This window comes from Festucalex cinctus, chromosome 14 (assembly GCF_051991245.1).
Source record: "Festucalex cinctus isolate MCC-2025b chromosome 14, RoL_Fcin_1.0, whole genome shotgun sequence".
Taxonomy (NCBI): Eukaryota; Metazoa; Chordata; class Actinopteri; order Syngnathiformes; family Syngnathidae; genus Festucalex; species Festucalex cinctus.
Genome location: NC_135424.1, coordinates 7,892,521 through 7,919,816, shown reverse-complemented (window position 1 = coordinate 7,919,816; position 27,296 = coordinate 7,892,521). Strand labels below are relative to the sequence as shown.

General features: G+C 40.5%; 1 protein-coding gene across 2 annotated transcripts in view; it reads left to right on the top strand.

The window, feature by feature from the left end:
* meis1b (Meis homeobox 1 b) overlaps positions 1 to 27,296 on the top strand; it is a 201,667-nt gene that overhangs the window by 99,153 nt on the left and 75,218 nt on the right. The window contains exons 8-14 of one of the 2 annotated variants that reach the window (XM_077494845.1): positions 1,460 to 1,547; positions 7,591 to 7,677; positions 15,685 to 15,905; positions 16,649 to 16,790; positions 16,910 to 16,960; positions 17,120 to 17,170; positions 19,206 to 19,352. In XM_077494845.1, coding sequence (XP_077350971.1) covers positions 15,709 to 15,905; positions 16,649 to 16,790; positions 16,910 to 16,960; positions 17,120 to 17,170; positions 19,206 to 19,352 — 588 coding nt within the window. In that variant the 5' untranslated portion in view covers positions 1,460 to 1,547; positions 7,591 to 7,677; positions 15,685 to 15,708. Of the gene's footprint in view, positions 1 to 1,459; positions 1,548 to 7,590; positions 7,678 to 13,832; positions 14,743 to 15,684; positions 15,906 to 16,648; positions 16,791 to 16,909; positions 16,961 to 17,119; positions 17,171 to 19,205; positions 19,353 to 27,296 lie in introns of those variants that run through there. The other variant, XM_077494844.1, reaches the window with a different exon arrangement.

Below are 27,296 nucleotides of genomic sequence, written 5' to 3'. Positions count from 1 at the left end.
CTACTGGTTGTACGGTTTGTAGATAGTAACTTTGTCACTGATTGTATGTCTTATCCACAAAGAGCCAACTTATGTCAGGTTTTGTCTTACAAAGCTAAGACAAAAAGTTTTTTAGTATACATGTATAATTTTTTTAAAACAAAGTGCTAACATAGCCTTAGTGAGGAAAGATACATAATCCAAGTTACAACGTTCATATTTGCCCATTTCTTTTTGCTTTCTATTTATCAAGGTAACTAGCTAACAAGTAAATAATTGTCATACCGGTAATATCATATATTTTTGTAACCAAAATGCTAACATTATGCTAAGCTAACGAGCGTAGATAGAGCTTGTATAAGCCTATTGGTATTTGTTGTTTGCGTTTTGAATTACTGTCTCGATAACAATGTAGTTTTGTAATCAAAATGCTAGCATTATGCTAAGCTAGCCAGGATATTTACAGCTTGTATAAGTGTATCGGAGTTTGCCATTTTGTTTCAGTAACTATTTATTTTTGTAACCAAAATACTAAACTAACCAGGCTAAACACTGTTTGTATAGGCCTATTGCCAGTTTCTTTTCAATGATAGTCTCAGTAAACATGTATTTTTGCTTTTTACTTTTAAATAACCGTCATAAAAAAATGCTAAGCTTCACAACGCTAGATGATGTTATGAGCCTTGCACCAAAGTGTTATGCTCCTTTTCACATAAATTGGATCAAATTATCCCAAATTGTACGTTTACGCAGTCTGCTATAATCACACGACACTTGGAGTTGGTGTTTCTGTTGTGAAATCTTTGATGTTGAGTTCTCGTCAGCGTCTAATATCTCTTTTCCCCGCGGATCCATTGATGTCGTGTAACCCAAACTCCTGGTAGTCTGCCTGCCTCAATTGATGTCATTGACCGCGGCCAACGGAACACGCAACCTTTACCGGCCTTGTGAGCTCCTCGAGCACAGGAAGTCAAAATAGACGAGTGGATTAAGTGGGAGGCGGCGTCCTCGGGAGACTCATTAGAAAGGGGGAGAGTGGGATATCGGAGGACCGATCCCAGCTGGACGGACTTCCCTGCACATGTGACCTCATCGCGGACGTCTGCCGGGTCAGGGACCAACCACAAAAAAAGACTGTAAAAAAAAAAAAAAAAAAAAAAAAAAAGTGTGAGCTCAAAAACCACAAGTTTATTAGCCTGGACAGCAATGGTTTGTTTTCCATTTGAAACTGTAAAAAACACGCTGCATCGAATGCATCATGTTGGAGACTGTGGAGTGTAATCCAGCAGGTTTTGCAAAATGTGTTTTTTCGAGTCATTAATTCTCAAATGTTACAATGCCAATTTTATATCCGAGAGGAGATTGAGGGCAGGAAGTAAACAAAGAGCTGCAGAAAACTGGAGACTGTGACGATAGGCAAGCTAACGCTATTGTGTACCGTATTCCCTAATCTCAAACTGTGTTTTTGCAAATGTTGCAGTGACAACTCTATACCCGAGTGGAGACTGGGGGCATCTAAAAATGGGCTACTGCAGCAAAGTGGAGACTGTGGAGTGTAATCCAACAAGGTAAGTTAATTTTTATGTCTTTTCTAACCTTGATCCTCAAATGATTCTATGACAATTTGATTTCTGTGAGGAGACTGGCAGCTAAAAATCGGGCTACTACAGCAAAATGAAGACTGTGGAGTACAGTATTTGAATCTTTTTATTTAATTTATTTTTTAGGAAAGAGACTGATGTTTAAAAGGAAAATGAAACAAAAATGATTTATTTTTGTGCACTTCCGTGCTTCTTAAGTGCATCCATGTGTGGCCACATTGTGCTGGCCAATGTGAGTAATTGTGGCGCGCAGGGAAACGGCGCATTAAGGTTTACGACTTGTGAAAAGAGGTACAGTACCATCACCTGCGCTCGCCCCCACCATGACGCCACGCTCGTCCGTACTCGCCAACACACGCGGGCTTCAATTTAAAACCGCAGTAAACGCTCAGTCCAAACTAGCGTGTTATTTTCCTACGCCGGCCGAATGTGACGTGACCTCCTCAGCCCCAGCAAGCGTCCCGACCTCTTCCTCCCTCCGCCCGCTGCTTTCAAGCCGGGATCAAATGTTCGCCCCTTTAAGGAGCAAAACAGTTTGATGTGGATGAGCAACTGCCGACGGAGGACTTTAATCTGCAATGCTCTAATGTATTTAATTTCACACCCTCTCATGCCCCTTCTTAGGATTACCCACGGGAGAGGGGGCGCTTTGGGGGGGCACAAGGACATGGCAGCCGTGGTGGTGGGGGGGAGCAAAAGAATTAAGAACAACTTAAGGAAGAGAGAGGCAGCAATTATTTACCCGACACTGTATTTAACTAAAAATGACTGTAAAAGTTGGTCACAAGTTAGACACATGAAAGTGTTTTTCTTTTAGACTTGACAAAGTTAAAAAAAACAATAAAAAAACAAAAAAAAACATATCTTAATACTCCACAGTCTCCACTTTGCTGTAATTGCCTGATTTTTTGTGTGTTCACCGTCTCCTTTGGATTATAAACTTGTGCCCTCATCACATTTCAAATACATGACTACAATAAACACTTGTGCTATTGTTAATTTCCCCTGTTGTTGTGCTTTGATTGTTAATGTGTTAATTGTCCACAATCTCCACTTTGCTGCAGCTGTCCATGTTTTGCTCTGTCTCTTCCTTTACAAAAAATCTCTGTCAGTGTAACATTCGAGAAGATACCATATAGAAAAGACAACAGTAAACAATTAAGCTAACATTAGCTCAACCTGCTGCTGTGCCTTAGCTCTTGACATTGCAGTATTACACTCCACAGTCTCCACTTTTATGTGACTGCCCTTTTTTTTTTTTGCCCTTCATCTCTGTAATATAAAATTGCCCAATCATTTGTAACGTTTGAGGATACATGACCAGAAATGAAATAAATTAAACACACATGCTAATGCTAGCTCAAGCAGTTGTTGTGCGTCGCTCCGCAGTCTCCATTTTGTTGCAGTTGCCCAGTTTCTTGTCTATAGTCTCCTTTTGAAAAAAGCTCTTGCATCACAGTTTTTAAACCTTATGAAAGATATTTAATTAGCATTTTTGGATAAGACCACTGTTGGAAATTTGAATAAATTTTCTTTATAGGAAACTATTATATACTGGCCTGGCATGCAAATGACAGTTTTCTGTCAAGATGTGTGTGGAGGAACTGCTATTGTCATTCTGTGAAACTTTTCAGAGAGGAAAAGGAAGAAACTTTGCCGTTGTTCCTTGGAAGAAAGAAGAAAGGATGAAATATATATGTTTTCGGACCAAAGGGTGCGCGGGGGGAGCGAGGCAGGAAAAAAAGTGTTTATAAGAGAAGAAAAGAGGAAGAATGCCACTTAACAATTTGGAATGCTTGTATTCAAACGGGAGGTTGCAGCTGGAAAATCCTATTGTGCAGCTCGGGGAGCGACGGATACAGTCGATGAGATGAGCATCTATGCGGCCCAGACGCGTACACTGGGGGGAGCGGCAATAATTCCCCGGTGACGGGAGCGCACACTGGCTCCTTTATATCGACCCCCCCCCCCCTTCCTCCCCCTCCGCCCCTTCCCCAACCCGCCTAATATCCAATTTACGGGCTCAGGCCCTCGGCCAGCGCGGCCCTCCAGAAACGCGGCGGCCCCGAACGCCAGCGTGAGATGGAATTAGGGCCAAGTTCTTTCTCTTGCCAAAAGTTTGAGGCTTACAGAAATATGAAACTGTTTTCCTCATTCGTAGTCCCTTCACCCACTTTTGCCTTGGAAATCGCCAAAGAATAAGCAACTCGTAATGAGATTAAAAGACTTCTTTTTTGTTGTTGTTGTTGTTGCTCTAAACAACTCAAATGTTTGTGTTACTTGGAGATTTGTAAAACTGGGGAGGGACTAGGAGGGGGTTAAGGTAGGGGGCAGTGAGGAGAGTCCATCATGCTTTGATGAGTGGGGGATTTATTTTGCCCCCCCCCCCTCCCAAAAAAAAAGTAAAAGTTAGCAAGTGTATACATGCTTAAGAGGCATGATATCCCCACTCTGCTGATCCCCTTATCCTCTCCTTAGCCTCCCTAAGCAACATACACACGCACACGCATGCACACGCACACGCAAACTGGAAGCTTGCCTCCAGCTCAGCGAGCCTGTGGCTGTATTTACTCATAACAAGGGCTTAGGTCAATAAGAAAATACTGTATGCTGATTTATGCTGTGACCACTCGAGGATTGTGTTGCTTTTTTACACTTTGATAAGTCACACACACGCACGCTACACTCTATCATACAAACTGGACGCTGCAGAGTTATACTCCGCCGTCTCCCTTTTGCTGCAGCGCTGCTTTTTTTTTAAAAAGATCACAATATTGTGAAAAAAAAAAAAAAAGAGTTCATACTAAAAAAACAAAAGCACAATATTGTACTTTTGTACATAACAGCAATACATATAAACCACCTAAAATCTCTAATAACAATATTGAGCCACTTACTTGCTAATGCAAGCACACATTGATCGCCTCACAAGCAAATTAGGTTCCCCTTCATATGACAATTAGCATAGATTTTCAACATAGAAGACCAAAACATCCCTAATGAAAATTAAATTGCAATAATAAACTAGCCACTAGAGGGTGCTAGAACTGCACAAATGGAAATCAACCTGACTTTTTTAACAGATGTGTTCCTTTTAAATATTGTGAACATGACAACGATATTGTGGCAGTTTTAATATCGCAATATCACGATATTGCCCTTATTGTTACATCCCTACTTTGTTGCAGCGGCCCAGTTTCTTGCTGTCCTCGGTTTATGTGGAATATAAAATGTAAAACGTGTTGTAACATTTTAGAAGATACACCTTGAAATGAGATGCACTAACATCAGCTTTGGTAGCTTTGGACACTGCAGTATTGTACTCCGTAGTCTCCACTCAACTGGAGTGGCCTGGTTTCTTGTTGTCTTATATTTCCTCTCAAATATAAAATGGATGCATTATTGTCTGATGATACATAGCTAGAAATGGCGATATCAAATACATACATAAGCATACCCTGGTGCCTGAGCTTTTGATGCTGCAGGATTGTACTCCACAGTCTCCAATTTGCTGCAGAGTTCCGTTTTCATGTTGCACTGATTTGCCTCTCAAGCATAAAGTGCTATTTTAACAATTAAGGCACCCTTAAACGGCTAGAAATGACCAAACCAAGCATGCATGCTAAGGTTAGCTTTGAAAGCTTCAAAATTACACTCCACAGTCTCCACTTCGCTGCACAAGCCAGGTTTTCTTGCTGCCCTCAATCTCCTATCAAATACAAAACTTCCATGTTATTGTAGAATTTGAGTATAGATGCTCCTCTCAAATACATTATTTCCATCAAAGTATCAATTATTTAGCATTATTATTCTTGTGTACATCTCGCCTCTACTCCCTTGAAAACTTAAGAAAAGTTGACTTGTATTTGTGGGCTGCACAAATGAGAGGACCACGTAAGGGAGGAGGGGTGCAAGGGAGCAGTGGGGGACGTCAAAGCGTTGCAGATGACGGTTGGCGGCGATGAGCAAAAACGTCCCGAAGAAGAAGAAGAGCGAGCGAGCGAAGGCCAGCGCAGTGCCATGGAAGGTTGCTGCTAATTCTTCCATATCTAAGCCTCTTTGCACAAACTCCCTTTGTCTTCCAAGTCGCAGTCATTAGAGCCTAATCCTATCAAGCGGGGGCTAATCTGAGGCCACGGGGTTCAGCCCCCTCAGCTCCGCCGGCCGGCCCCTTCCACGCATACACCAACACGCATCTACAGAAGCCACCAGAGACTCCAACAACAGTTTGTCGTGAACAGCTGCAACACTTTGTCATCCACGTCACTTCTGGTGTCGAGAGATGCACCGATACGTTTTTAACTCATTTGCTCCCAATAACGTGTAAATACGTTTTTTTTAAATGTTGTAACTGTCCCAAAGACGTATTTATACGTTGTTTTTTTGTTTTATTTTTTTATGCTAGAGCATACAGAAGGCTTTGATGCAGCCTCTCAACTGCAAAGAACGGTTGCAGAAATGGTAGTTATTACACAAACGGCCAGCAGGTGGCAGCAGAGCAAAGGAGATCAACCAGGGTCATCTAGGGAAAAAAAGCTAAATGACTTAGAATTTTAAATGGATTTGTGAAAACTGATAAAACTTAGCTCTCTTCTAATGCTAATTGCTGCAAAACGGAAACAGATAGAAACATACTTTTTTTCTGATGAAAGAAGAGACTTTAATCTTTCTTTTGGTAGGTTCCATGCTTTTATAGCAATTGAAGACAATATTCTGTGGGCCTTGCAAAATCAGTCAAAATCCAGTAAAACAACCGGGAGTGAACGGGATTGCTTCTGTGAAAATGGCTGGGACTGAATGAGTTAAAGAACTAAAATTTGAGTATGTGTCGATACCGAGTAGAGATACTTGATGGTGCCATTATGTTTTGCAGTTTTGATGACACTGTGTTCTCGGTTTGATGCCAGGATACATGCACTTGCAAAAGTGTGTGAGTTTTCAGGCATGGTTCAACCAACATAACAACAGAGAGGTGGAAAAACAAAAGATTTTTGCAACTTCCTCAAGGGTTTTCCACTTTTGTTTTTCCAGGCATGTTGATCTCTTCCATTGTTGTAAGAGTAATAGCAAGCATGGTGATTATAAGACCTAACAATGACGTAATTAGATCAGTCAACCACATCCGTCCCAAAAGTCATTCAAACTTTTTAAGATGTGCGATCCTTTATTGTGTGTTGGGTGTGTGATGGAGGCACATCAATTCCCCTCACATTCCGGCACAGCCCGTTCTCCCTGGGCCATCATCATCACTCTGGTCTTTATTTCAGCGCGGACGACGGGCCCGAGATTAGTTATTGATCAGCCGGCATATAAATTATGCTCAAGTGAAAGCCAACAACACAGAGACTATGGATCGGCTATTGACCCGCTCCGATTTATCATCCCATTTCCACAGCGCCACCGACGCCCTGCCAAGGGCCTGAAGAAATGGCGGAATAATGAGTGGGGGGGTAGACGTTTACGACCAAGCCCGCGCAGTCACTTTCACCTTTCAGACGACAGAAACTGCAAAAAACATGCTGCATTGAATGTGTCGTCCAGACTGAGAGCCGCTAACAAATAACAAAAGATTTACATCTACGCAACATCAGAGAGACACATTTATCCAAAATGAGATTGAGGGCACCTGCAATAAAGCAGAGACGATGGGTGCAATACTGCGGCACCTGAAAGTAAGTCAAAGGAACAGGGTAAGCTAATGTGTTGTTATTGTTGTCATATGTCTATCCTCAAATTTCATTTTACATTCCAGGTGGCAAAAATTTTGATTTTCCTATATACATAAAGTCCAAAAGATATGCAATTATGTAAATGTGTACCAAATTTGGCGCTGTATTGACTGAAGTTACTGACTACAAAAATATGGCTAATTCTATTGAAAAATTGAACAATTGTTGACTTTAATGAGGCTTTTCTAGCCAAAATTAACAATAGGAAACAGCTGGGAGGAATTGTGAAGATTTTCCAGGTATCCTCATTGACAACTTGTGATTTTCTTTCCATCAAACAGACGACAGCCGCTCGGCGTCTCAAGGCCGAAAAGAAGACGGTGTAATTAACGCTACGCAGGTGTGCCACCTGAACAAAGCACGTCAAGGTGGGTGCTGTCACATGCCTAACAACGGTTGTCATAATTAACGGATAGGAAAATCAATCCCGGGATGCTTTGACAGTCGTCAAAAGCAGCCGCTTTTGTGAGCCGCCTCGACTCGGATATTCTGAGCCGCGATCGCCAGCTCAATCCCTCACGCTTGGGAAGATTCCTTATTGGGATCATGTCAGCATCACATCGTGTCACCTCCGACCTCTCGGTGAACTTCGCCAGACATAACTTTGGGAGGGGAGCCTTTGGACACAACATTAGGTACACTTGACATAAGACACAGTATATGCAGATTTGTTTTTGTTAGGATTCATGCATTATTCAATCAGAAATTAAGGACAAATAATGAGAGCAATTTAGTTCAAGAACTGAATTGACTTTTTTTTTTTAAATATATTTTTCTGTTGAAGTGACAAACAATCTCGTATTCACATCAATGTTTATTCGATAAAAAAATATTAATAATAATAATAATAATAATAATACAGTACATATGCAAAAAAAAGTGAGAGAAAGCTAAAACAATATTAAGAATTTATGTCTCTAGTATTTATTGGAATGTTATAATAATTTTAATTGCAATAATTAATAGTTTAGTACGAGTTACACATCTACAAAAAATTTGAAAAAAAACTATTTTTTAATTATAAATATAAAATATATATTTTATATATCTGCACCAATGATGCTGACTTAAAAAAAATAGTGGTTAGGAAAAGGCGAAATCAAAATGGATGAATAAAATAAGATTAATAATAATAATAATAATAATAATAATAATAATAATACTTGTACTTCATACATCTACACATATTTTAATTGATTAATGGGGGAAAAATACTGTATCTGCACCAATATGTTATGATTTAATAACCAGAATACTAATAGTAATAATAGTATTCTGTGAAAATACAACTTTTAAGAAAGATAAGGTAAAAAATGCATCCTGATCATATTTTTGGAATTTTTTAATAACATAATGCAAAATTGTTTTGTTTTTTTATTTATTCACAATTAAAATTGTATTTGAAATGATTTAAGGCTTATTAAATTAATAAACCACCAAATATCAATGAAAATGTCGCTAAAATAAACAAAAAATATTTGCAACAATGCACATCTTCAAAAGAAAAATAAGCCAAGACAGTGCCTGTTTATGGCAACAACAAAAATCATCTTTCATCCTAAAAATCATATCATTTATCAGCCTGCCATTCCACATTGATTCCCCAGGGGCGCTCACACCACAGTTTGGTAGGGGGTGTTCTCTAGCAACCAGGAAACAACAACAAAGAGTTAAGTCATAAAAAAAAATGAAAGCGGTGACATAGTACAGCGGTAAAAAGCTGATGAATACGCGGCTACATTTTTATATTTTCATATTAGCTAAACAGTCTTCCAAAAATAAGAATAATCTGGCATTTGCTTTAAAGACCCATCTGCCGCGCAGTCAAGCAGAGGGGCTTTAAATATGAAATTATTGCACGGCTTTGGAAAATTACAAATCTTTCCCTCGACTAAAAATAGTGCCTTTGCGCCGCAATAAAACTTGAAGTTTTTGTGAGGTTTCATGTTGTTAAAAGTTTAATATTAGGAGTATTAATAGTGGGGATTGTATCCTAAATCATGATAGGATTGTTGCGTTATTTGTCTGTCGTTGCTCGTGGTATCGCGATGCGGCCATAACTGATGTAATGGGAATACACCATCTATGCTACGTCACCGCACATTTACTGTATATAACTAAAGAAAACTTTGTGTAGAAATGATGTGGAGTAACTTGTAATATGATACCATGATATTTTTTCAATGGTATCATGATACTGCAAGAATTGATGTATAAAATATCCGTCAAATATCCATTTGAGTTTATTTTTTTAAATAAGGCAATTACTGAGGACATATGGTGGTATCGTTATTTAGCCCCGTGAAGATGTCCGATCGGATTTTTTTTTTCCAAGTCCGCCAGGCTTTTGCCACTCACACTCGCCGCCATGAAAAGATGAATCTTCACACCTCCCTCCTCTTCCTCCCCCTTTCTTGACTCACCCTCACTCCTCACGTCCTTCCGCACTCTCCTTTCTCACATCCCTCCGAGGTGCTGATCAATTCACATCCTCCCTGCGAGGTGTGAGCACCCCCTCACCCGTGCTCCCCGTCTGTCCTCACCCTCAACACTTTTTGGGGAGGGCGAGAGGGCGAGAGATGATCTTCCTTGCGCGCGAGGCCATTAGCACACCTGAAACAAAAGCTGCAGTGGCAAATGTTTGGCGAGGATGGAGGGAGGGTGGGTAAAGAGGGGTGAGGTTCATTCAAAACGTGCCTACTTAAGTTAGTTACTCTCTAATCTACACATCAAAAGTGTTTAGCAGAGCAGATGTGAATCCCATGTAGATTTGCGTGTGCGTTCAGGTGTAATGCGCTTGATGTCAATGACATCACACCTTGCATGCAGCGCTTTTGACGCCTGGCGTGCGCACTTCACAATTAATTTGGAACTGGGCTTCCAGAAATCAAAGCACATTAACAATGCTGTGTGTGAGTACAAGATGCCGAGTAAGCAAATGAACTTGACGGACACGCTTGACATTTACAGTGAAAAGACAAACACACACAAGAGGCTCCGTTAAAGACTTTAGAATTTTTTTTTATTTGTACTCGTAGAGGATAAACACACTAGTTTATTGACACTAGCCAGACGGCTGCACCCTGTCAAAATATGCAATACAGAAATGACACCTTCATAAAGTTCATAATACTCAGTTTTTATATGATTTATTACAACATACATTCAGTAACATGCATACGTGTATATACACATACATAACAATATTCCACTGTGCGTTAGTAGTTATTTGCTCCGCAGAATTTAGTCTTGGCTTAATATAGCTCTTATATTATTATTTTTTTTCATTCTGTTTTTTAATTGTTGATAATACAAACTTGGAGTTACTTGTACCCCAATTTAGTTGTATGTGCAATATCAAGAAAAGCCTTTCTATTGTATTCTAATCTACTATAATATATTACATTACATCAAAACAGCATTTTACAAATTTAAGTCATTATATTAGTAGTATTGGTGTCTGCTGTATTTTGAGTTATGAATTTTATGTATATTTATGTATTTATTTATTTATTTACTCTTATTTATTTATTGAGGTACATTTTATTTACTTGTATACTTACTTATAATGTTTGGTTTGCTCTTGTTATATATATATATATATATATATTGAGTTGAGTAGCAGTAGTTTTCTCCCCCCAATATCAATATAAAACTGAAGATCACCATTCTGAGAATTGTTCCTAATATTTTGGCTGTGTTGCTTACAAAATAATTAGGGATAATTCTCATTATGACACAGTGCCGTTTTACATTGATCATGCAAACTTGTAAGCCTAATTGTTTTTAATTAATTACAGGCTACATTACACATACATGGAGAAAAATGTCTTTTTTTCACATCGCATGTTCCCTCTTAAATTATCTACTTTTCTTAATTTGATCTGTAATTCATAAAATGTTTTGTTTAATCTGTAATATACATTTATTTGTTCCGTATCTGTTAATGCAGCATACTCCTTAAAGCAAAACTGCGTTCCTAATATTGCGGTTGTGTGGTCGTCCCAATGTTTACGTTGCAGTGGAGTTGCTTGTTTGCACTGTGGCTGTCGTGCCCAACTGCTCCGCGAGGGGGCGCACACGATTAAGTATTCATGCGTGTTGATAAGTCAAAGGAGACGCGCACTCAAAACGCTTCAAAAAGAAGCCGACAAAACGTTATGAAAATGCAGCTGTACACCAATAATGTAATCACTTAAAACATAGAGATGGCGGAATCACTCATTAAACCAAAGGTATTATTATTTTACACCTAAAAACTTAATAGTGTTTAATATAATGATCAACGGATTAAATTAAAACCAAAACGAAAAATGCAAATTATATTGCTATTTAAAATACGGTTATTTTGACTTGATATAAGTTAGTCTCAGAGTAAAACAAAAAAAACAACAACATTTGATTTGACTCTATTTACTATTGAGATCAAGGCTGAGAACTTTAGTTTGAGAGTTGGGGTGCATGTTTGCACACCGCCAACACGTTTGACCTCACTTTGACTCTTGCCAGCGACCACTTGTTCCTGTGGTATGTCAAAAATGCATGCAAACCTCTTGGAAAATCATTTCATTTTATTATTAGTTTAAATAAAACACCCCCCCCCCTCTAAAAAAACGCACCTTAAACGTAACACAATTATGACTTTTATTTGTCTTTTAAGCTGATTTTATTGACGCCATTGATGTCTTGTTGAAGCCCCTAAACGAGGGTGGAGAAAGTGGAGCTTGGCGTTTATAATATCGACGCTAATTGAAGCCACCTAATGACTTTAAAATGCCTTTGGCGTCACTTTATTGCAACGCCAGCTGCTCATAGGTCCCCCATTTGTGTCCATGTATATAGACCCCCTTACAATTCCACTAAAAAACGCACTCAGAGTAACAAGTTAGTCACACTTAATATGCATGATTTAAAATAAATAAGAATATCATACTCACCGATTATTCCCAACTCTAGATGAACGGTTTGGTTGTGCGTAAAAGTCCGTGCGTCGTGTTCGGCTCCGAGAAGCTGACTGAAGAAAGAAGATCAAGAAGGATCCCTCGCACGCCTCCTCGCCGCGTCTCGTCGCCCACCGCCCGGCCTTCTCCCAGCCGGAGTCCCCGCTGAATGTGACCGACCACTTCCAGCCACCAAAGAAGTTAGGCACCCGCCCCGCACATTAATATTAGCATAATTGTCATGATCAATACACACATTTAGGTATTATAGTGACGTCATGCAGCGGACTGTAAAAAGTCCATGTCGTTTTGTAGACAGCTGATGACATTCATTGCCATTTGCACCTTCGCTCATTTATTTTCTACATTATATATAAATATGACGTCACTGTCACTGCTATCAATCTATCGACCAAACTATTAGCATAAATCACGCTTAGTGCACTACTTAACTTGCATATTTACTAATTGAAGTATATTAATGCATATGGTGGAATTGTGATGACATCACAAGTCAAAGTCCGAACATCTTATTGCATTTTACTACTTTAAATTAATTTAAGATGCTGACGTCACTTGCTAGTGGGATCTAGCTATGCAGAAATCACGTTTATTGCATTTTATTTTACTATCTTAATGCATATACTAAGAAATATGACGTCACTATGCCTGCATATTTACTGCATATTGTACTTGGAGAGGCAATATGACCTCACTTTTCAAAGTCCTATAAATTATTTTTGTATTTTACCAACTCAATGTCACTTTTTAAAAGTCTCATATTTTTTAGCATAACATGAAGGTATGTGCATTATCTTGCGTTTGCATAAACTTAATTTATAAGGCAAGAAAATGTAGAGACCGACTTTGTGATAATTAAAATCATTTTAAATGCATTCAAAGATATGACAGACAGAGAAAAAAAACATTAAATGTATTAAATGAGCATACATGCAGTTTATTTGGTTGGAAGTCAGGTTAAAAAGTTAAATCGCGTGTCAATTATTTTAAGTGGTGCATTTGTTATCTTATTTCCTCTCAATCTGACTATAAACAAGCACCACAATGTTGTAAATAAAGTGAAAGTGATGATGATGATGATGATGATGATGTGCTTGCTTTTGCACCTTTTCGCCAATGTGGCCTCGGAGCAATCAATCAATCATTCCGCGGATCGATCGATGGAGGCGGCCAATCAGAGCGCCTCCCTCCAACAGCCCCCATCCGGGGTCCGCTGCCATTGGCCAGAGCGTCGACCTGGACTGGACTGACCCATTCAGCTCACCAGCTGGGGTGATACGAGGGGGAGTTGGCAAATTACTCCCCAATTATGATTTAACAACAAATTAAGAAAAAAGAAACGCCTTCTGTCAACTATCTACACTAGATGGGCTCATTCTTCATCGCTAAACCTGACACGCAAACGTGAAAGAAAACTTTGTCTCTTAAGGTTGAGGGAAAGAAAGCCCCCGAAACCTGCCGGACCGGACCAGTTAGGTGGCAAGAATGTCACGCATGCATTCATTCTAACGGATTATTCACAACAATGCGAGTCATGTGTTGCGCTATTTAGCACCGTTGAGTGTTGGGGAATAATTCGGCGTACATTACGACGATATCCCTGGCGAGGTTCTGTTACTTTGGGACGTAAATGAGCTCGAAATGTACACTAGAATGGCGGTTTGTTTCAATGGACTCTGGTTTTTCACGTCTCGTCTCACCCCCGAGTGTGCGCGCCACTTGCTGTCGTCCGTATAGACTTGTTTATGGCCAGCACTATTTCCGGGTTCGAGCGCACACACGCCCGCTCATCTCCATATATACACGCCACGCGGCTCCTTTAAGAAAAGCCCCGAGACGGAATGATGAACCCTGCTCCTCCTCCTCTTCTCCCCCCACCTCCTCCTCCCCCTTCTCCTCCTCTTGAGCGCTTCCACACGTCTTTGCATAAGTAAATCAAGCCGCGGGAGAGCGGGCAGCCAGCAGCCGCCGAAGCCAGGGAGAGACGCTTCATTCCCGGCCGCGAGTGGGAGCGCCGAGCCGGTGTTCGATCCAGCGGACCAAAGCCAGGGGAGGAACCCCGCCGACGAGCAAGCAACGCCGGAGACCCGGGGAGCCTAGAAACGAGCCATGAGAACCACCGGGTGCATTTTAAGACTTTGAATTTATTTATTTTTTATTATTTCTTTTGGGGTGGGGGGACTCGGAGCGAAGGAGAGCCGAGGACCGACTCTCCTCGGCCCGGTTCAACTTGGCCGGCACCGTGGTGACTGGACCAGAGAGGGAGAAAGAGATCCGAAACAACAAAACCAAAGGATTTTTATTTTTATTTTATTTTTTTTATTTTTTTTATTTTTTTATTTTTAATGTAACCCCCTCCTCTGAATTTTTGTTTGGATTTGCTAATTTGCCGTGCAAGGCTGGCTTCCGAGCGGATTTAAGTGGGACTCGAATCACGAACGGCGGGCAGCGAGGAGGCTTATGGCGCAAAGGGTACGTACAACCAAAGCAAGCAGCCAAACACGCGTGGACTTTATAAAAAAAAAAGTTACTTTTGCTGTCTTTTTTTTGGCAGCCACATTACGCACGGACGAGATGCCCCCCCCCTTTTTTCTTTTTTTTTACTCACACACGCACACATCCACACACTTCTTTCGTGGACGTGTTTTTGCAGATGACTTGTGACAGCACTGCGTGGATTCTCTGGGTGACAAATCTCAAACATTTGTCTCGTGACTTGAGATCTCCACGCACCCCCACAACACATCAACCACCCACCCCCCTTTGAATAAAATGCACCAAAAAGTGTGATTAAAAAGCCATATTTCGTAGCGAGGCGGCGACAAATATGATTTGATTTACACATTGTGTGCAAAAATCTGTCACGCTTGCTTTTGCACCTCGTCGCCTGGAGGCGTGCAGATCTTGTTTTCCCAATCAACGTTGGAAGACTAAGTTTAATTTTCTAAACAAAGCAGCACTTTATTTAATGTAAACAATGATGCTATATAAAGACATTTTATTGTCAAACGTTTGTACTTAATGTACTATTTTACGCCTAGGGAAAACTTTTAGATAACACAATTATTGCTTAGTTAATTGTGCTGATTCCACAAGTCCCTAATTTGGCGTTGCTGCATTAGAGCAAAACTACGTATTAAAAAGTTCGATTTTACGTACAACCATCTGCAGCTTTAATTTAATAAATCTTAAAAGCAACCGTGAATGTGTTTAAATTATATCACTTGACATGTCAGCAACTTCGGCCTGCGTATTTTCTTTTTTTTTCTGATTTACAATGATTCGAAAAGATTGGTTAATTTGCACACTTCCCCTTTTTTAAATTGATGCAAACACTACTTGAATAATAATTACATTTGTGAGTGCAATTCTCGTGTGGATAATCCGCGCATGTGTGTGTGTGTGTTTGTGCAGTACGAAGACTTGCCCCACTACGGGATGGACGGGGTGGGCATCCCGACCACCATGTACGGAGACCCGCACGGCGCGCGCTCCATGCAGGCCGTGCACCTCAACCACGGGCCCCAGCTGCACTCGCACCAGTACCCGCACACGGCGCACACCAACACCATGCCCCCCAGCATGGGCTCGTCGGTCAACGACGCGCTCAAGAGGGACAAGGACGCCATATACGGGTACGAGCTCCGGAGGGATTCGGGCGGCTGGGTAGGGGGGGGGAGACTACTGAGAGTTTCAGCGGGGTGCTCGGCTGGCTTTGCCCGGGGACAGTGAGGGCTTGCTGGGCTCGGCGGGTCGCTCTCCGTGTACATTTCTTTTTTATTATTACTACTTATATTTTATAATTTGTGTGGTCACATATACTTTTACGTGTTGTTATAAAACTATATCGCACTTTTAACTGTGGGAGTTACTTCTAATTTTACCTTTTTAACCGAGTGGAAATAATTACAATCTATCGGTAATTTAATTAATGGCAGCTCATTAAAAATGAAATATGCATCACCTTTCACACTGGTGCTGCCTATTTAATATTTTATGCCTTTTTAGACTTGACATAAAATGTTTTGTTATGTGAAGTTACTGATTAAAAATAAAATAAAATTCCCAACCTGTTAGCATTGCACAACGTCACATGACATATTCTACATAATAAACCCACTATATGTGCACACAACGTGCAGAATTGTGTTGCATTTTGCAGCCTCTCTGCACGCATGCGTCCATGCAGGGAAGGCTCCCCACGGGCGAGTCCCTGCAAAAAACAAAACAAAAAAACAAAAAACAAAAAAAAACAACATATATAAGATGGCTGCCTAAATCCAGCCTGCAGTCGTCTTGACCCCCAGCGCTGACATTTGCTATTGTGTGCTTATATACCCTATAAATGTGTGCTTGTGTGTGTGTGTTGCCATTTCAGGCACCCCCTGTTCCCGCTGCTTGCACTGATTTTCGAGAAATGTGAATTAGCGACGTGCACCCCCAGAGAGCCCGGCGTGGCGGGAGGGGACGTGTGCTCGTCGGAGTCCTTCAACGAGGACATCGCTGTGTTTGCCAAACAGGTCAGCAAGTATTTAAAAAAAAAAAAAAAATAGGTGAAAGTTAATTTGGAGGACTAAATGCCTTTTTAATTTCCAGTGATCTGTATTTGACATGATGTTCACTTTACCTTCATTTTTAGATTCGTGCAGAAAAACCTTTATTTTCATCAAATCCAGAATTGGATAATCTGGTAAGTCTTTGAAAGTCATTTTATTGTGATGTTTGTGTGTTTGGATCATTGTTGGTGGACATGTGTTAACTGTGCATGACGTCACTGCCAGTGAAGTGTAATTAAATGAAAATAAGGCACTAGCTATTTTAAATTGTATTATTTTTTCAATTTCTGCAGATGATTCAAGCCATTCAAGTGTTACGGTTTCATCTGCTGGAACTGGAAAAGGTAAGAAAAATAAATCTGATTTCACATCTTTGTCATTATTCCTAATTTGCATAACTATATTTTTGCTGGTCACTTATAATTAGCGTTCAAATCAATCACTGCACGTTTTTTTTTTTTTTTCCTGCTTTCATCCTCCTCATGGGTGTTAATCAGCATCACCGGACCGGTTCTGACCCATTTCTGTTCAAGCCTGGCTTTATTTGAGATTTTCAATTCAAACCAAGAGGAGAACGAGGGGGTGGGAGAAAATGTCCAAAAGTGCACGAAATCTGAGCGTCACGCGGGGGTGGCTGCTGGTGGGGTTTTTAACACGCGTGTTGAGTGCGTCGTGGCCCGTGTGAGCCCTCGTGTCACTGCCAATTTTCGGGGATATCTCCATCCTGAGGGTGGGAGGGGGACAAAGATACAGTCGTCATGCACCGCCCTGGCCACCTCATTAGGTACACCTGCACCCGAGAGACCTGCATGCTCACACAGGATGTATTTGTTGAGAAATATGATTTATTATTGTGGCTGTTAAGAGCTGAGAGGGCGCCAAAATATTACAAACATATATGAAACGAAACATTCTTGCACCTTTGACACACTTTGTAAAGTTGGGCTAATTTTTCGGCAAAAAGACAATGCAGGTGTGCATAATATTTTTGCTCGGAATAAATATTATTATTAATTGTTAAAAAAATATTTCTTGACTATAATCTTCTTGAATGTTTGTGTAAAATCTTGTGGCTTGTTTTGTAGGTTTGAGGGCCGTTCCTAATAATTTGGTTGGCCCATTGTGATGTTTGATTCATTTTTAGCTCATGAAATGAAGTGCAAGTGTGCCTAATATTTTGACCAGTGATTGGTTTTATTGTTACGAATTTTTAACGTTATGTACTCTCCATTTTGTGTGACAAACAGTTTTCTCAAGCCATTTGTTGCAGCTCAGTCGTTTTATGTGGTGTGTCAGGGTTGTTCCTAATATTTTGGAGAAATGATTTTAGCTTGACAAGTACAGCGCAAGTGTGGCCAATATTTTGACCAGTGATTGTTTTTATTCTCAGAAATAATAATAATACAAAAAATTGCGTAAATGCAACCTACTCTCTTTGTGTAAGATTAATTTTTATGAGTAATACTTGCAGCTTGTTTTATGCTGAGGGCTGTTCCGAATATTTTGCGTGAGACACTTGATGAAGTTTGATTGTTTTATTTTTCTTTAGCTCATGAGAGGATGTGCAGGGATGTGTAATATTTTGGTCTTTTCACCAGTCATTGTTTTTGTTTTATGATTAAAAAAATGTTGATTTAATTTAATCTGTTCTCCTTTTTGTGTAATATTATTATTTTATGAGTACTTTCATTCAGCTTGGTTTTGTGGTGAAGATGGGCTGCTGATCTTTTTTTTTTTTTTTGGCTCACACAATACATTACAGGTGTTCCTAATATTTGGACCAGTGATTTGTATTGTTTTTTTATGGATTAAAAAATATCTTAATATAATCTACACTCATTGGTGCATTAGATTGATTTTTATGAGTAATTTCTTACTGGTTGTGTTGTGGCATGAAGAAGAATTGTTCCTAATATTTTGCTTAGGACCCTTTTTGAAGTTTGATTTTTTTTAGCTCATGAGATGCAGTGCAAGTGTGCCTAATATTTTGACCAGTGATTAGTATTATTTTTATGTATATTTTTTGCATAAAAATTTTGCTTTTACTTTGTCTATAATCTGCTCTCCATTTTGCGTTACACAAATTATCAAGTTAATTCTTGCAGCTTGTTTTTGTTCCTCTAATTTTGATTACCGTAACTACACAAAGATGAGCAAGTGTTTGTAATTTCACCTCACAACATACAGTGCAGGTGTACCTAATAATTTTATCAGTGACTAATCCTATTTTTCCGAATTGTCCAAAAATGTTCCTTGAATACGATCTACTCTCCGTCGTGTGTCATCTTTAATTTTGCAAGTAATTTACCTGGCAGGCGTGCATGTGATTTGTTGTTTACGTGCACGCGCGTGACGTCCGCCGTCTTTTCTCCCGCGCAGGTACACGAGCTGTGCGACAACTTCTGCCACCGCTACATCAGCTGCTTGAAGGGCAAGATGCCCATCGACCTGGTCATAGACGACCGCGAGGGGGGCTCCAAGTCAGACAGCGAGGAGATCACCCGTTCCTCCGTGGCCCTCGACCAGGTACACACACACACACACTCACACGCCACACGCTCCCCACCCCCCATTTTCCTCCAATCATCCCCTCCATCGGAATGAGACATTTTCTGCATAAATGCTCTCATTGGCTCATTAAGACTTGACCCGCTTTCCTGTCCATTTGAATTTACGGGCCTCGTTCCCACCCTCCACCCCTCGCGCTCGCCTCACTCAAGCCCAGCAGAGCGCCACGCCGGCCGGGTGCGAGGCCGAGGCGCTCCCCGGTGCTGCTTCAGCTCGGTCCCTCCACTTTTTTCTTCCTCCTCCTCCTCCTCCAGTGCGTGCACGCTTCATTAGGCGTCTTGTCAGTGTTTCTCCTCAGACATGAGTGCACATTGCTTATCGAGAGACCACCACCACCTCCCCCACATCACACCCCCTTTTTATTTGGATTGCAGAGCAATGAGAGGCAAATAGGAGGGAGAGGTGGGAAAAGTACTTCTTAATGATAAGTGGAGAAAAAAAAAAAAGACAAGTTGCTTGTATAGTGCAACCTTGACATGACCAAGCATGAAATAAATATTTCCAATTCACCCCCCACCAATTTAAAAAAAAAAAAAAAAAAATCACAATTTCTGTGGGGTTATGTACAGAAAGTAGCATTTTATTGTATCAAAACACAACAAAAGAGAATGTCAAGACATGATTTTATGAAGAGTAATTACTGTAGTATTTGTGTATTGGATGTGTGCCCTGAAGGGGTGTGGCCTAGTGAATAACATCCGGAACTGGAATCAGGTTGATGTTGTTGTTGTTGTTGTTGTGGCCTACAGCAGCTCCTTGCCACTGTTTTCATTTTGTTTTTGTGTCTTCAGCTGGTTTTCCTGTTCAATTATTGGCGGCTGTGACTCTCCTTGCCCACATATGAGGGCATACACTATTTTAATTGCACCATTTATTTTTTTTCACTTCACTCAAGTGGTGGCATAGCTGAAGCTTGCTCGTATAGAAGGAAGAGGAAAAATAGTTTTCTTTTTTTAGGGAGTCAGAGTAAAAAGTCGGATAAATAAATACTCAAATAACGCATCATCAAGCAACATCTAGTTAAGCACAGTTATGAAATATTTGTACTTTTTTGTGTGTATATACGCTCATGATCCATACGCTGTGTTTTATAGCAGGACAACAGTCAAATTCAGTATTTGTGCACGACGCAAAGTTGGTTGCAAGTAAATGAAATTAAAGGCACATGCCACATAAAAAAAAAAAAGAAAAAAAAAAAAAAGGCACCAGGCTAAATAATTTAAATCCGCGCGGTGTCCATATGGGTGAGTGGTTGGGAGAGGCTGGATGGCAGGGCTGGGAGCGAAGGCTTCAGGGAGGAAAAGGAGGGGGGGTTGGGGGGGGGGGTGTTAGTATGTGTGTGATTATGGAAATGAAGATCAGCCGGCAAAGATAACACAGCGCCTTTTAATCCAGAAAGAGAATGAAATAACCAACTCGTAAGTGTCTCTTTGAGGTGGCTTCGTGTATTCTCTCGAGGATTTCTTTTTTCCTTCAAAGTGGTCCTTTTTTTTTTTTTTTTTTTTTATATAGACGGAGCATGTCAGCTGAGGCAACCCTTCTGTTGTGTCGCGGGTCAGATTGACCCGTTTAAAAAATGTTTTTGTAGATGTGAAATTTCAGCATGGACAAGGCATCATGTAATGACTTCATTTTACAGTTTTTTCAACAATGTTTATAGCTCTCTCCTTAACTGATCATCAAAGAGGCCACGGGTCAAATCGACCCAAGGATGTTGTTGCTGTTCCAGAGACACAAACCTAACAGGGGGGTGAAAGATACCTCAGGTTTTTAAAGGTATATTAAGACGGTGATGAAGTTGCCAACCCTCCTGTTATGATTGTTTGTTTATGTAGTACACCAAAGCTGTTCATGGGTCACTATGACCCGCTGCGCATTTTACTATCAAAAAGTTTTAACATTTATACCCTCCTTTTAGCCTATGGGGTCACTATCAGGTTAATGTGAATTAAACATGCGCACTTTTTTTTTTTTTTTTTTAACATAAAACAATCTTTATTATGGGTCAATTTGACCCATAATGAGAGGGCATATTAAGACAATGGTGCTGTGCTCCAGGGGGGTTCATTGAAGCAGACAGTATGTTCGTTTCTTCGGTTAAAATGTTTATGGGTCAAATTGACCCACTGCACGTTTACCACTCAATATGTCTGCCCCTCTTTAGCTCCTCATGTCAATAGGGTCAATATAATACTTTATATACCATTTAAATTCAAACATATATTAAAAAAAATTAAATAAAATATTAACAAGGGTCAATTTGACCCATAACATAGCCAGATGATTAGAGACTCTATCTGGATATATGAAGAAAAAAAAAATTGTGTTGTCTGATGCATATCTTTAACCTTACGTTAAAATGTTTGTGGGTCAAATTGACCTTCCGCAATAATGTATGCCCTTTGTGGCAATATAATAGTTAATATCCCTTTTAAATGAACAATAAAACATATGTAGTATTGTACAATATGAAATCTCAGCAAGGGTCAATTTGACCCGCAATGTAACAGGAGGGTTTTAATTGACTCCTAAATGAACACGACTTGTCATTTTGCTATTGACGGAAAAATCTATAGAAAGAATAAAAAACTTTTTCAACATTATGCTCATGCATACTTGCAAAGTCCTATAAATTTTTTCAAAATATACATTTTGTGGTCTGTTTTTGCGTGACATCTTATCCGCACTGGTGACATCCTTAACGAATTGGCCTTGTGTGTGTGCGCGCATTATCTCACCCCCCCCACCCCATATGTATTTTTAATATATGCCCCCGGGCATAAAGTTGAAGAGCAAGAGCGGCCTGCAAATTTGCACAAAAGCAGCAATGTTAACAAGAAGGCACATTTATTCATAAAGCAATTTATTCCGGTGCGAGGCGAGTGTAGCAGAGAAAAGAAAATGTCAGGGAGAGAGAGTGAAAAAAAAGACTTTGAATTTATTCAACTCGACTTTTTTTTTTTTTTTACAAGGCTTGACAGTGTTTGGGAATTATGCGCCCGCCGTGCATGTGTCACGCCGCTAATATTCGGAATATTTAAGCCGTGTTGTTCTTAGCCTGCCCGAGCAGGCCGGCGTGCAGAGGTGAAAAAGTCAGAGGAGGTTGTTGAATGCGACCAAGCCAGTTTGCTGTGTGTGTGTGTTGAGACTGGCCTGATAAATGCAGCACACCCCCTCAGGTGCTGTGTTGAGTGGAGCGACTGGTTAGCACCGGTTGGACTTGAGTTAACCGTTTCCCCGCTGTTGTTCCTTCTGCTCCCCGGAGAGATTCCCAACACGTTCCCGTCCACTTGCACACGCTCGCCAATCCTCGGGAATTCTTACTGGCGGCTTGAAAATGCTTGAATTGTAATGCTCTAGCATTTAAAAGGGCTTTAAAATGTAGGTAAAATGTTTTTCTTGTTCTAAGTTATATTAAAATTTGCCAAAATTTGTTTATGTAGCACTGAAAATAATCATTTGAATCCATTCTGCAATTGAAAAGTTACCTTAGAAAGGCGTATGAACCCTGACCTAAAAGCACATGAGTCACGTTTGGATGCAAAAAGTTGCAACCATAGTGCGCTTAATTACAGGGGTGAGAGTTGGCGGAAGGGGCTAACGAAGTGGGCGAGCGAGGCTAATGGCGCTAAGGACTCTCTGGGTGTCTGGAGAGCCTCTCCACTTCATCAAGTGGGGCTGGAAATAATTGGAACTTCCCTTTCAAAACATTCTGGCGTCTGACAAAGTCGATCCGCCCCAGTTCATTTACGAGCCAGGAGGTATTTTGATTACGCCCATATTTTTTGTTTGTTTTTGGAGAATTTAATCCGACCTAGCCCTGCTTTGAGGATGTGGTTTGAGTCACAGGTTAGCTGTTAGCGTAGCGCAAGGACTGCCAAATGGTTGATGTGGTTCTACTGGATGATGGTGTTCATTTGAAGTCATGGAGACATTACCAAATATGGTTCTAAAGGGCCACAACAAACTGTACTTGGGTGGATCAGATTTTTTTGGTACAAAATAAAAGATTCGATTATTTTTGCTGAGACTTTCATCTGATATCTTGATTCTGGTTGTGCCTGCATAGGGCATCGTGTCAATTTATAGAAGCCCCCTACAGTGTGTTCATGAGAAAAGTGTAATGGTGACCAGGTGTAAAAATTCCTCATTTACATTTGGATGCGGCAAATGATCAATATAGTGATTGATCATACAGTAAATTACAGTTTCATAAAAAACAGTTTTTGATTATAAAAAAGTAAAAATTTTCTAAAGTGAGATTTATTTTGTTAGAATTTTTTTAAATATTTATTTTGGGAATTAATAATCTGACACAAAAAATAACTTTAAAACTAAACATGTTGCCTTGAATTTGATGTTCTCTATCAAATTTGAATAACAAAATTGTAAACTATAGAAACACAAAAAATGTAAAAAAAAAATTTGAGTAGTTAAAAAGGGAGCATTTCGTAAATGAAATAATTTTTTAAACTAATTTTTTAAAGTTTAAATTTAATTAGATCTTTTGAAGTGTTTTTTTTTCGTCCATCCATTTTCTTGACCGCTTCTTCCTCACAAGGGTCGCGGGGGGTGCTGGCGCCTATCTCAGCTGGATCTGGGCAGTAGGCGGGGCACACCCTGGACTGGTTGCCAGCCAATCACAGGGCACACAGAGACGAACAACCATCCACACTCACAAGCACACCTAGGGACAATTTGGAGCACCCAATTAACCTGCCATGCATGTCTTTGGAATGTGGGAGGAGACCGGAGTACCCGGAGAAGACCCACACAGGCACGGGGAGAACATGCAAACTCCACCCAGGAAGGCCGGAGCCTGGACTCGAACCCGAGTCCTCAGAACTGGGAGGCGGACGTGCTAACCAGTCATTCACCGTGCCGCCAGTATTTTTTTCCTAATATTTATTTTGGTAATTAATTTGTTCTATCAGTTTTATTTAGTGCTGCCATTATTGATGCGTGTTTTAAGGTGGGGGGGGGGGGGGGGGTTATGGGGGGTGAATGTCTTGATTGGGTTGTGTCCGGGAACGTCCGCTTCACTGTTATCAGGCTATCTTTCGGAAACAATCGGCTATGCAGTTATGCAACGCGTCTTTCCAGGGTCAGCAGTGTTGGTTGAGGTAACACCGCTGGTCAAAGGGTGACCCCCCCCCCTCCCCGCACCCCCACTTGAGTGGGACAGGGAGGTGCGTCATCCACCATTTTCCTAATCTGGTCGGCCCTGCTATCGCTAATCTATTAGCTTGCCCCCGCCAAAGTCACATGCGGGTTTCTTTTTGTGTGTCTCAAACGGCTCCTCTCAAAGCAAACTTCTGAGTCGCAGCGGGAGGGGGGTACACAGGGTTGGGGGGGGGGGTTGTCAGTAATGGCGGCTTTTGTGGTGGCATAAAGGGGTGGTTTGACCCCCCCCCCATCCTCGCCCTCCCCCCCGCCTTTTGGGGCGGCGGATTCAACAAGTGGTACAAAAGAGATGCGACCACGTGACTTGTGTGCGTTTTAGCCTGCTGGAATAGCAAGTAGGTTCATTCAAAGGAGGGGGGTCCTCATAGCCCCCCCCCCTTCTAAAAAATGCAAAAGTCCATTTTGTACCCCCAAAGTTATGACGGCTGACGTGCGGCCATGTTTGAAGTTGGAGCAAACAATAAGGTGGCTTGTGTGTACTTAGCTAATGGAAAGAACCCCCCTCAACTCTCACCGCCCCAAACTAACCCCCTGCCGGCCTCCCACAATGGCCGCCGTGGCCATCGTGCCGAGCTAGGCTAAGCTAATGAGGAAATGGGCAGCACAACAAAATGACATTCACAAATCTGGTCTTTCCAGGAAAGGGGGGTGAGGAGGGGGTGTAGTGGAGGGGTCCCAACGTGTAAACAAGCAAAGAGAGAAAATCAAGGAAGCACCAAGTATTTTTTTTTTATATATATATACTTACAATACTTACTCCTTAAGGTGCCAATGATTACACAATATGTAATGCAGTTTGTGTCACAGACAGAGTAAATCTCAATATTGAGGAGAAAAAAAAAAAAAATCACAATTAGATTATTTTTCAAAGTGGTTCAATCCCACTCCAGTATTTCCTATTTTTATGTTGTGGGGAAATAACTGCAGCAGCAAAGCATTATGGGGGATGGAGTTGTGTACGTGTCATCTTCGATTCACATGTGCCTGTGTTGAAGAGTGTGTGTACGGTGTGTGTGTGTGTGTGGGGGGGGGGATTATGTATATTTACGCCTGTGCCTCTTAAGTATGCACATATGATTATTCCTGCACCCGGGCCGCCTGTAAATCAGCGCAACGTCTCAAAAAAGATTTCAGCACCTCTACCTTAGCCTTTATTATTAATATTATTATGACTGCAAATCAATCGGCGAGGCGACGATTCTTCTTGCGTGAGCGCTTGCTTGGTTGCTTGCTTGCATGAGGGAAACCCCCCCCCACCACCTCCCACCCACGCACACTCACACACACACACACACACACGGAATGAGAGCGCGGTGGATCGGAATGCCGAATCACAATTTCCAGCAAGGGGAATCTTTTCATGGCGAATTAGGGAAGAAAAATGATGATAAAAAAAAGTGGGGGGGGGGCGAGGGGAGCTCAACTCAGGATGGGGGGTTTGCCTGCGTGCGTCTGTGCGCTTCCCTGGGCGGCAGATTTAAGAAGTTTAGCGAAAAGCGAGGCAGAACAGAAGCAGGGAAATTGAATTTACTTGACAATTAAGCGTTGGAATACAAGCTAGTGCACATGCAGCAAAGGGAGAGAAGTGTGAGTGGGGGGAGGAGGGATTTAGGGAATATGGAGAGGGAGGAGAAATGGCGGCTCATTAGGAGAACAGAGAATAAATCAAGTGTATCGCTTTGTGTGCAGTCAGCCTGTCGCCTTTTGTCTTCGCAGTCCATGTCAGGCCTGTTCAAACTTTGAAATTGTTCACCTTTTGCTCCACTAAACACCGTCAAAACAACAACATTTAATGTGGTTTATGTTTAGAAGAAGCAGCCTACATGTCAAAATTGGTGACAAAGCCAATATTTATTTGTGTTAATGTTATATATCACGTCATTGACCATATATAAGTACTTTTTCCTTGGTACCTTCATTTTATTTTTATTTTATATGATTTTTTTTGGCTTTAATCCTCCTTCATAATGATGTGAGAAAATGTGCTGTTTATTGTTTTTTTTTTTATTCTATGTTATGTTATGTGTATAAAAAAAATCTTTATTTTGTAATTTCCTATTTCTATTTTTTATGATATTTTCTTGTGTTTTTAAATTATTTTTAACCTTAATCTTCCTTCATTTTTAAGGACCACGATTAATTTGGATTTTTGCATTTTCCGTAGCATTACATTTTAAAATTATTATTTTAATTGTAAATTTTATTTATTTAATTTATTTTCATATTACAGTACTTGTATTATTTTGTATTTCTATTTTGTTTTCATTGTTAATATTTATTTTAAGAAATATATTCATTTATTTTCTTATTTTAATTTTTAATTTTTTTTAGCTATTTTTTTTATAAAGCTTTTTTTTTTTTTTGGCTTAATTCTCCTATAATCAGCAGTGACAACCTAATTTCATTGCTACATTGTAGTTATGGTTTCCCTGGTTGACCATAGATGTGGAACCATAGAAATGTTTTAAGTACACAACAATTTGAAGGATAACTTGTTTTGAAATCAGAAGTCGCGCATATATAGTTTGCAATGCTTGCAATCAAATTGACACTTTTGATTTGCTTTCGCTGGCCACATAAAGTGATGTGGTGGGCCACATCTGGCCCCCGGGCCTTGAGTTTTATACCTGTGTATGATGTTATGTTCTACTGGCCTGTATGTTACTTTTTTTTTATGTTTATAATTTTGTTGTCTTCATTCAACATATGGTATGATGC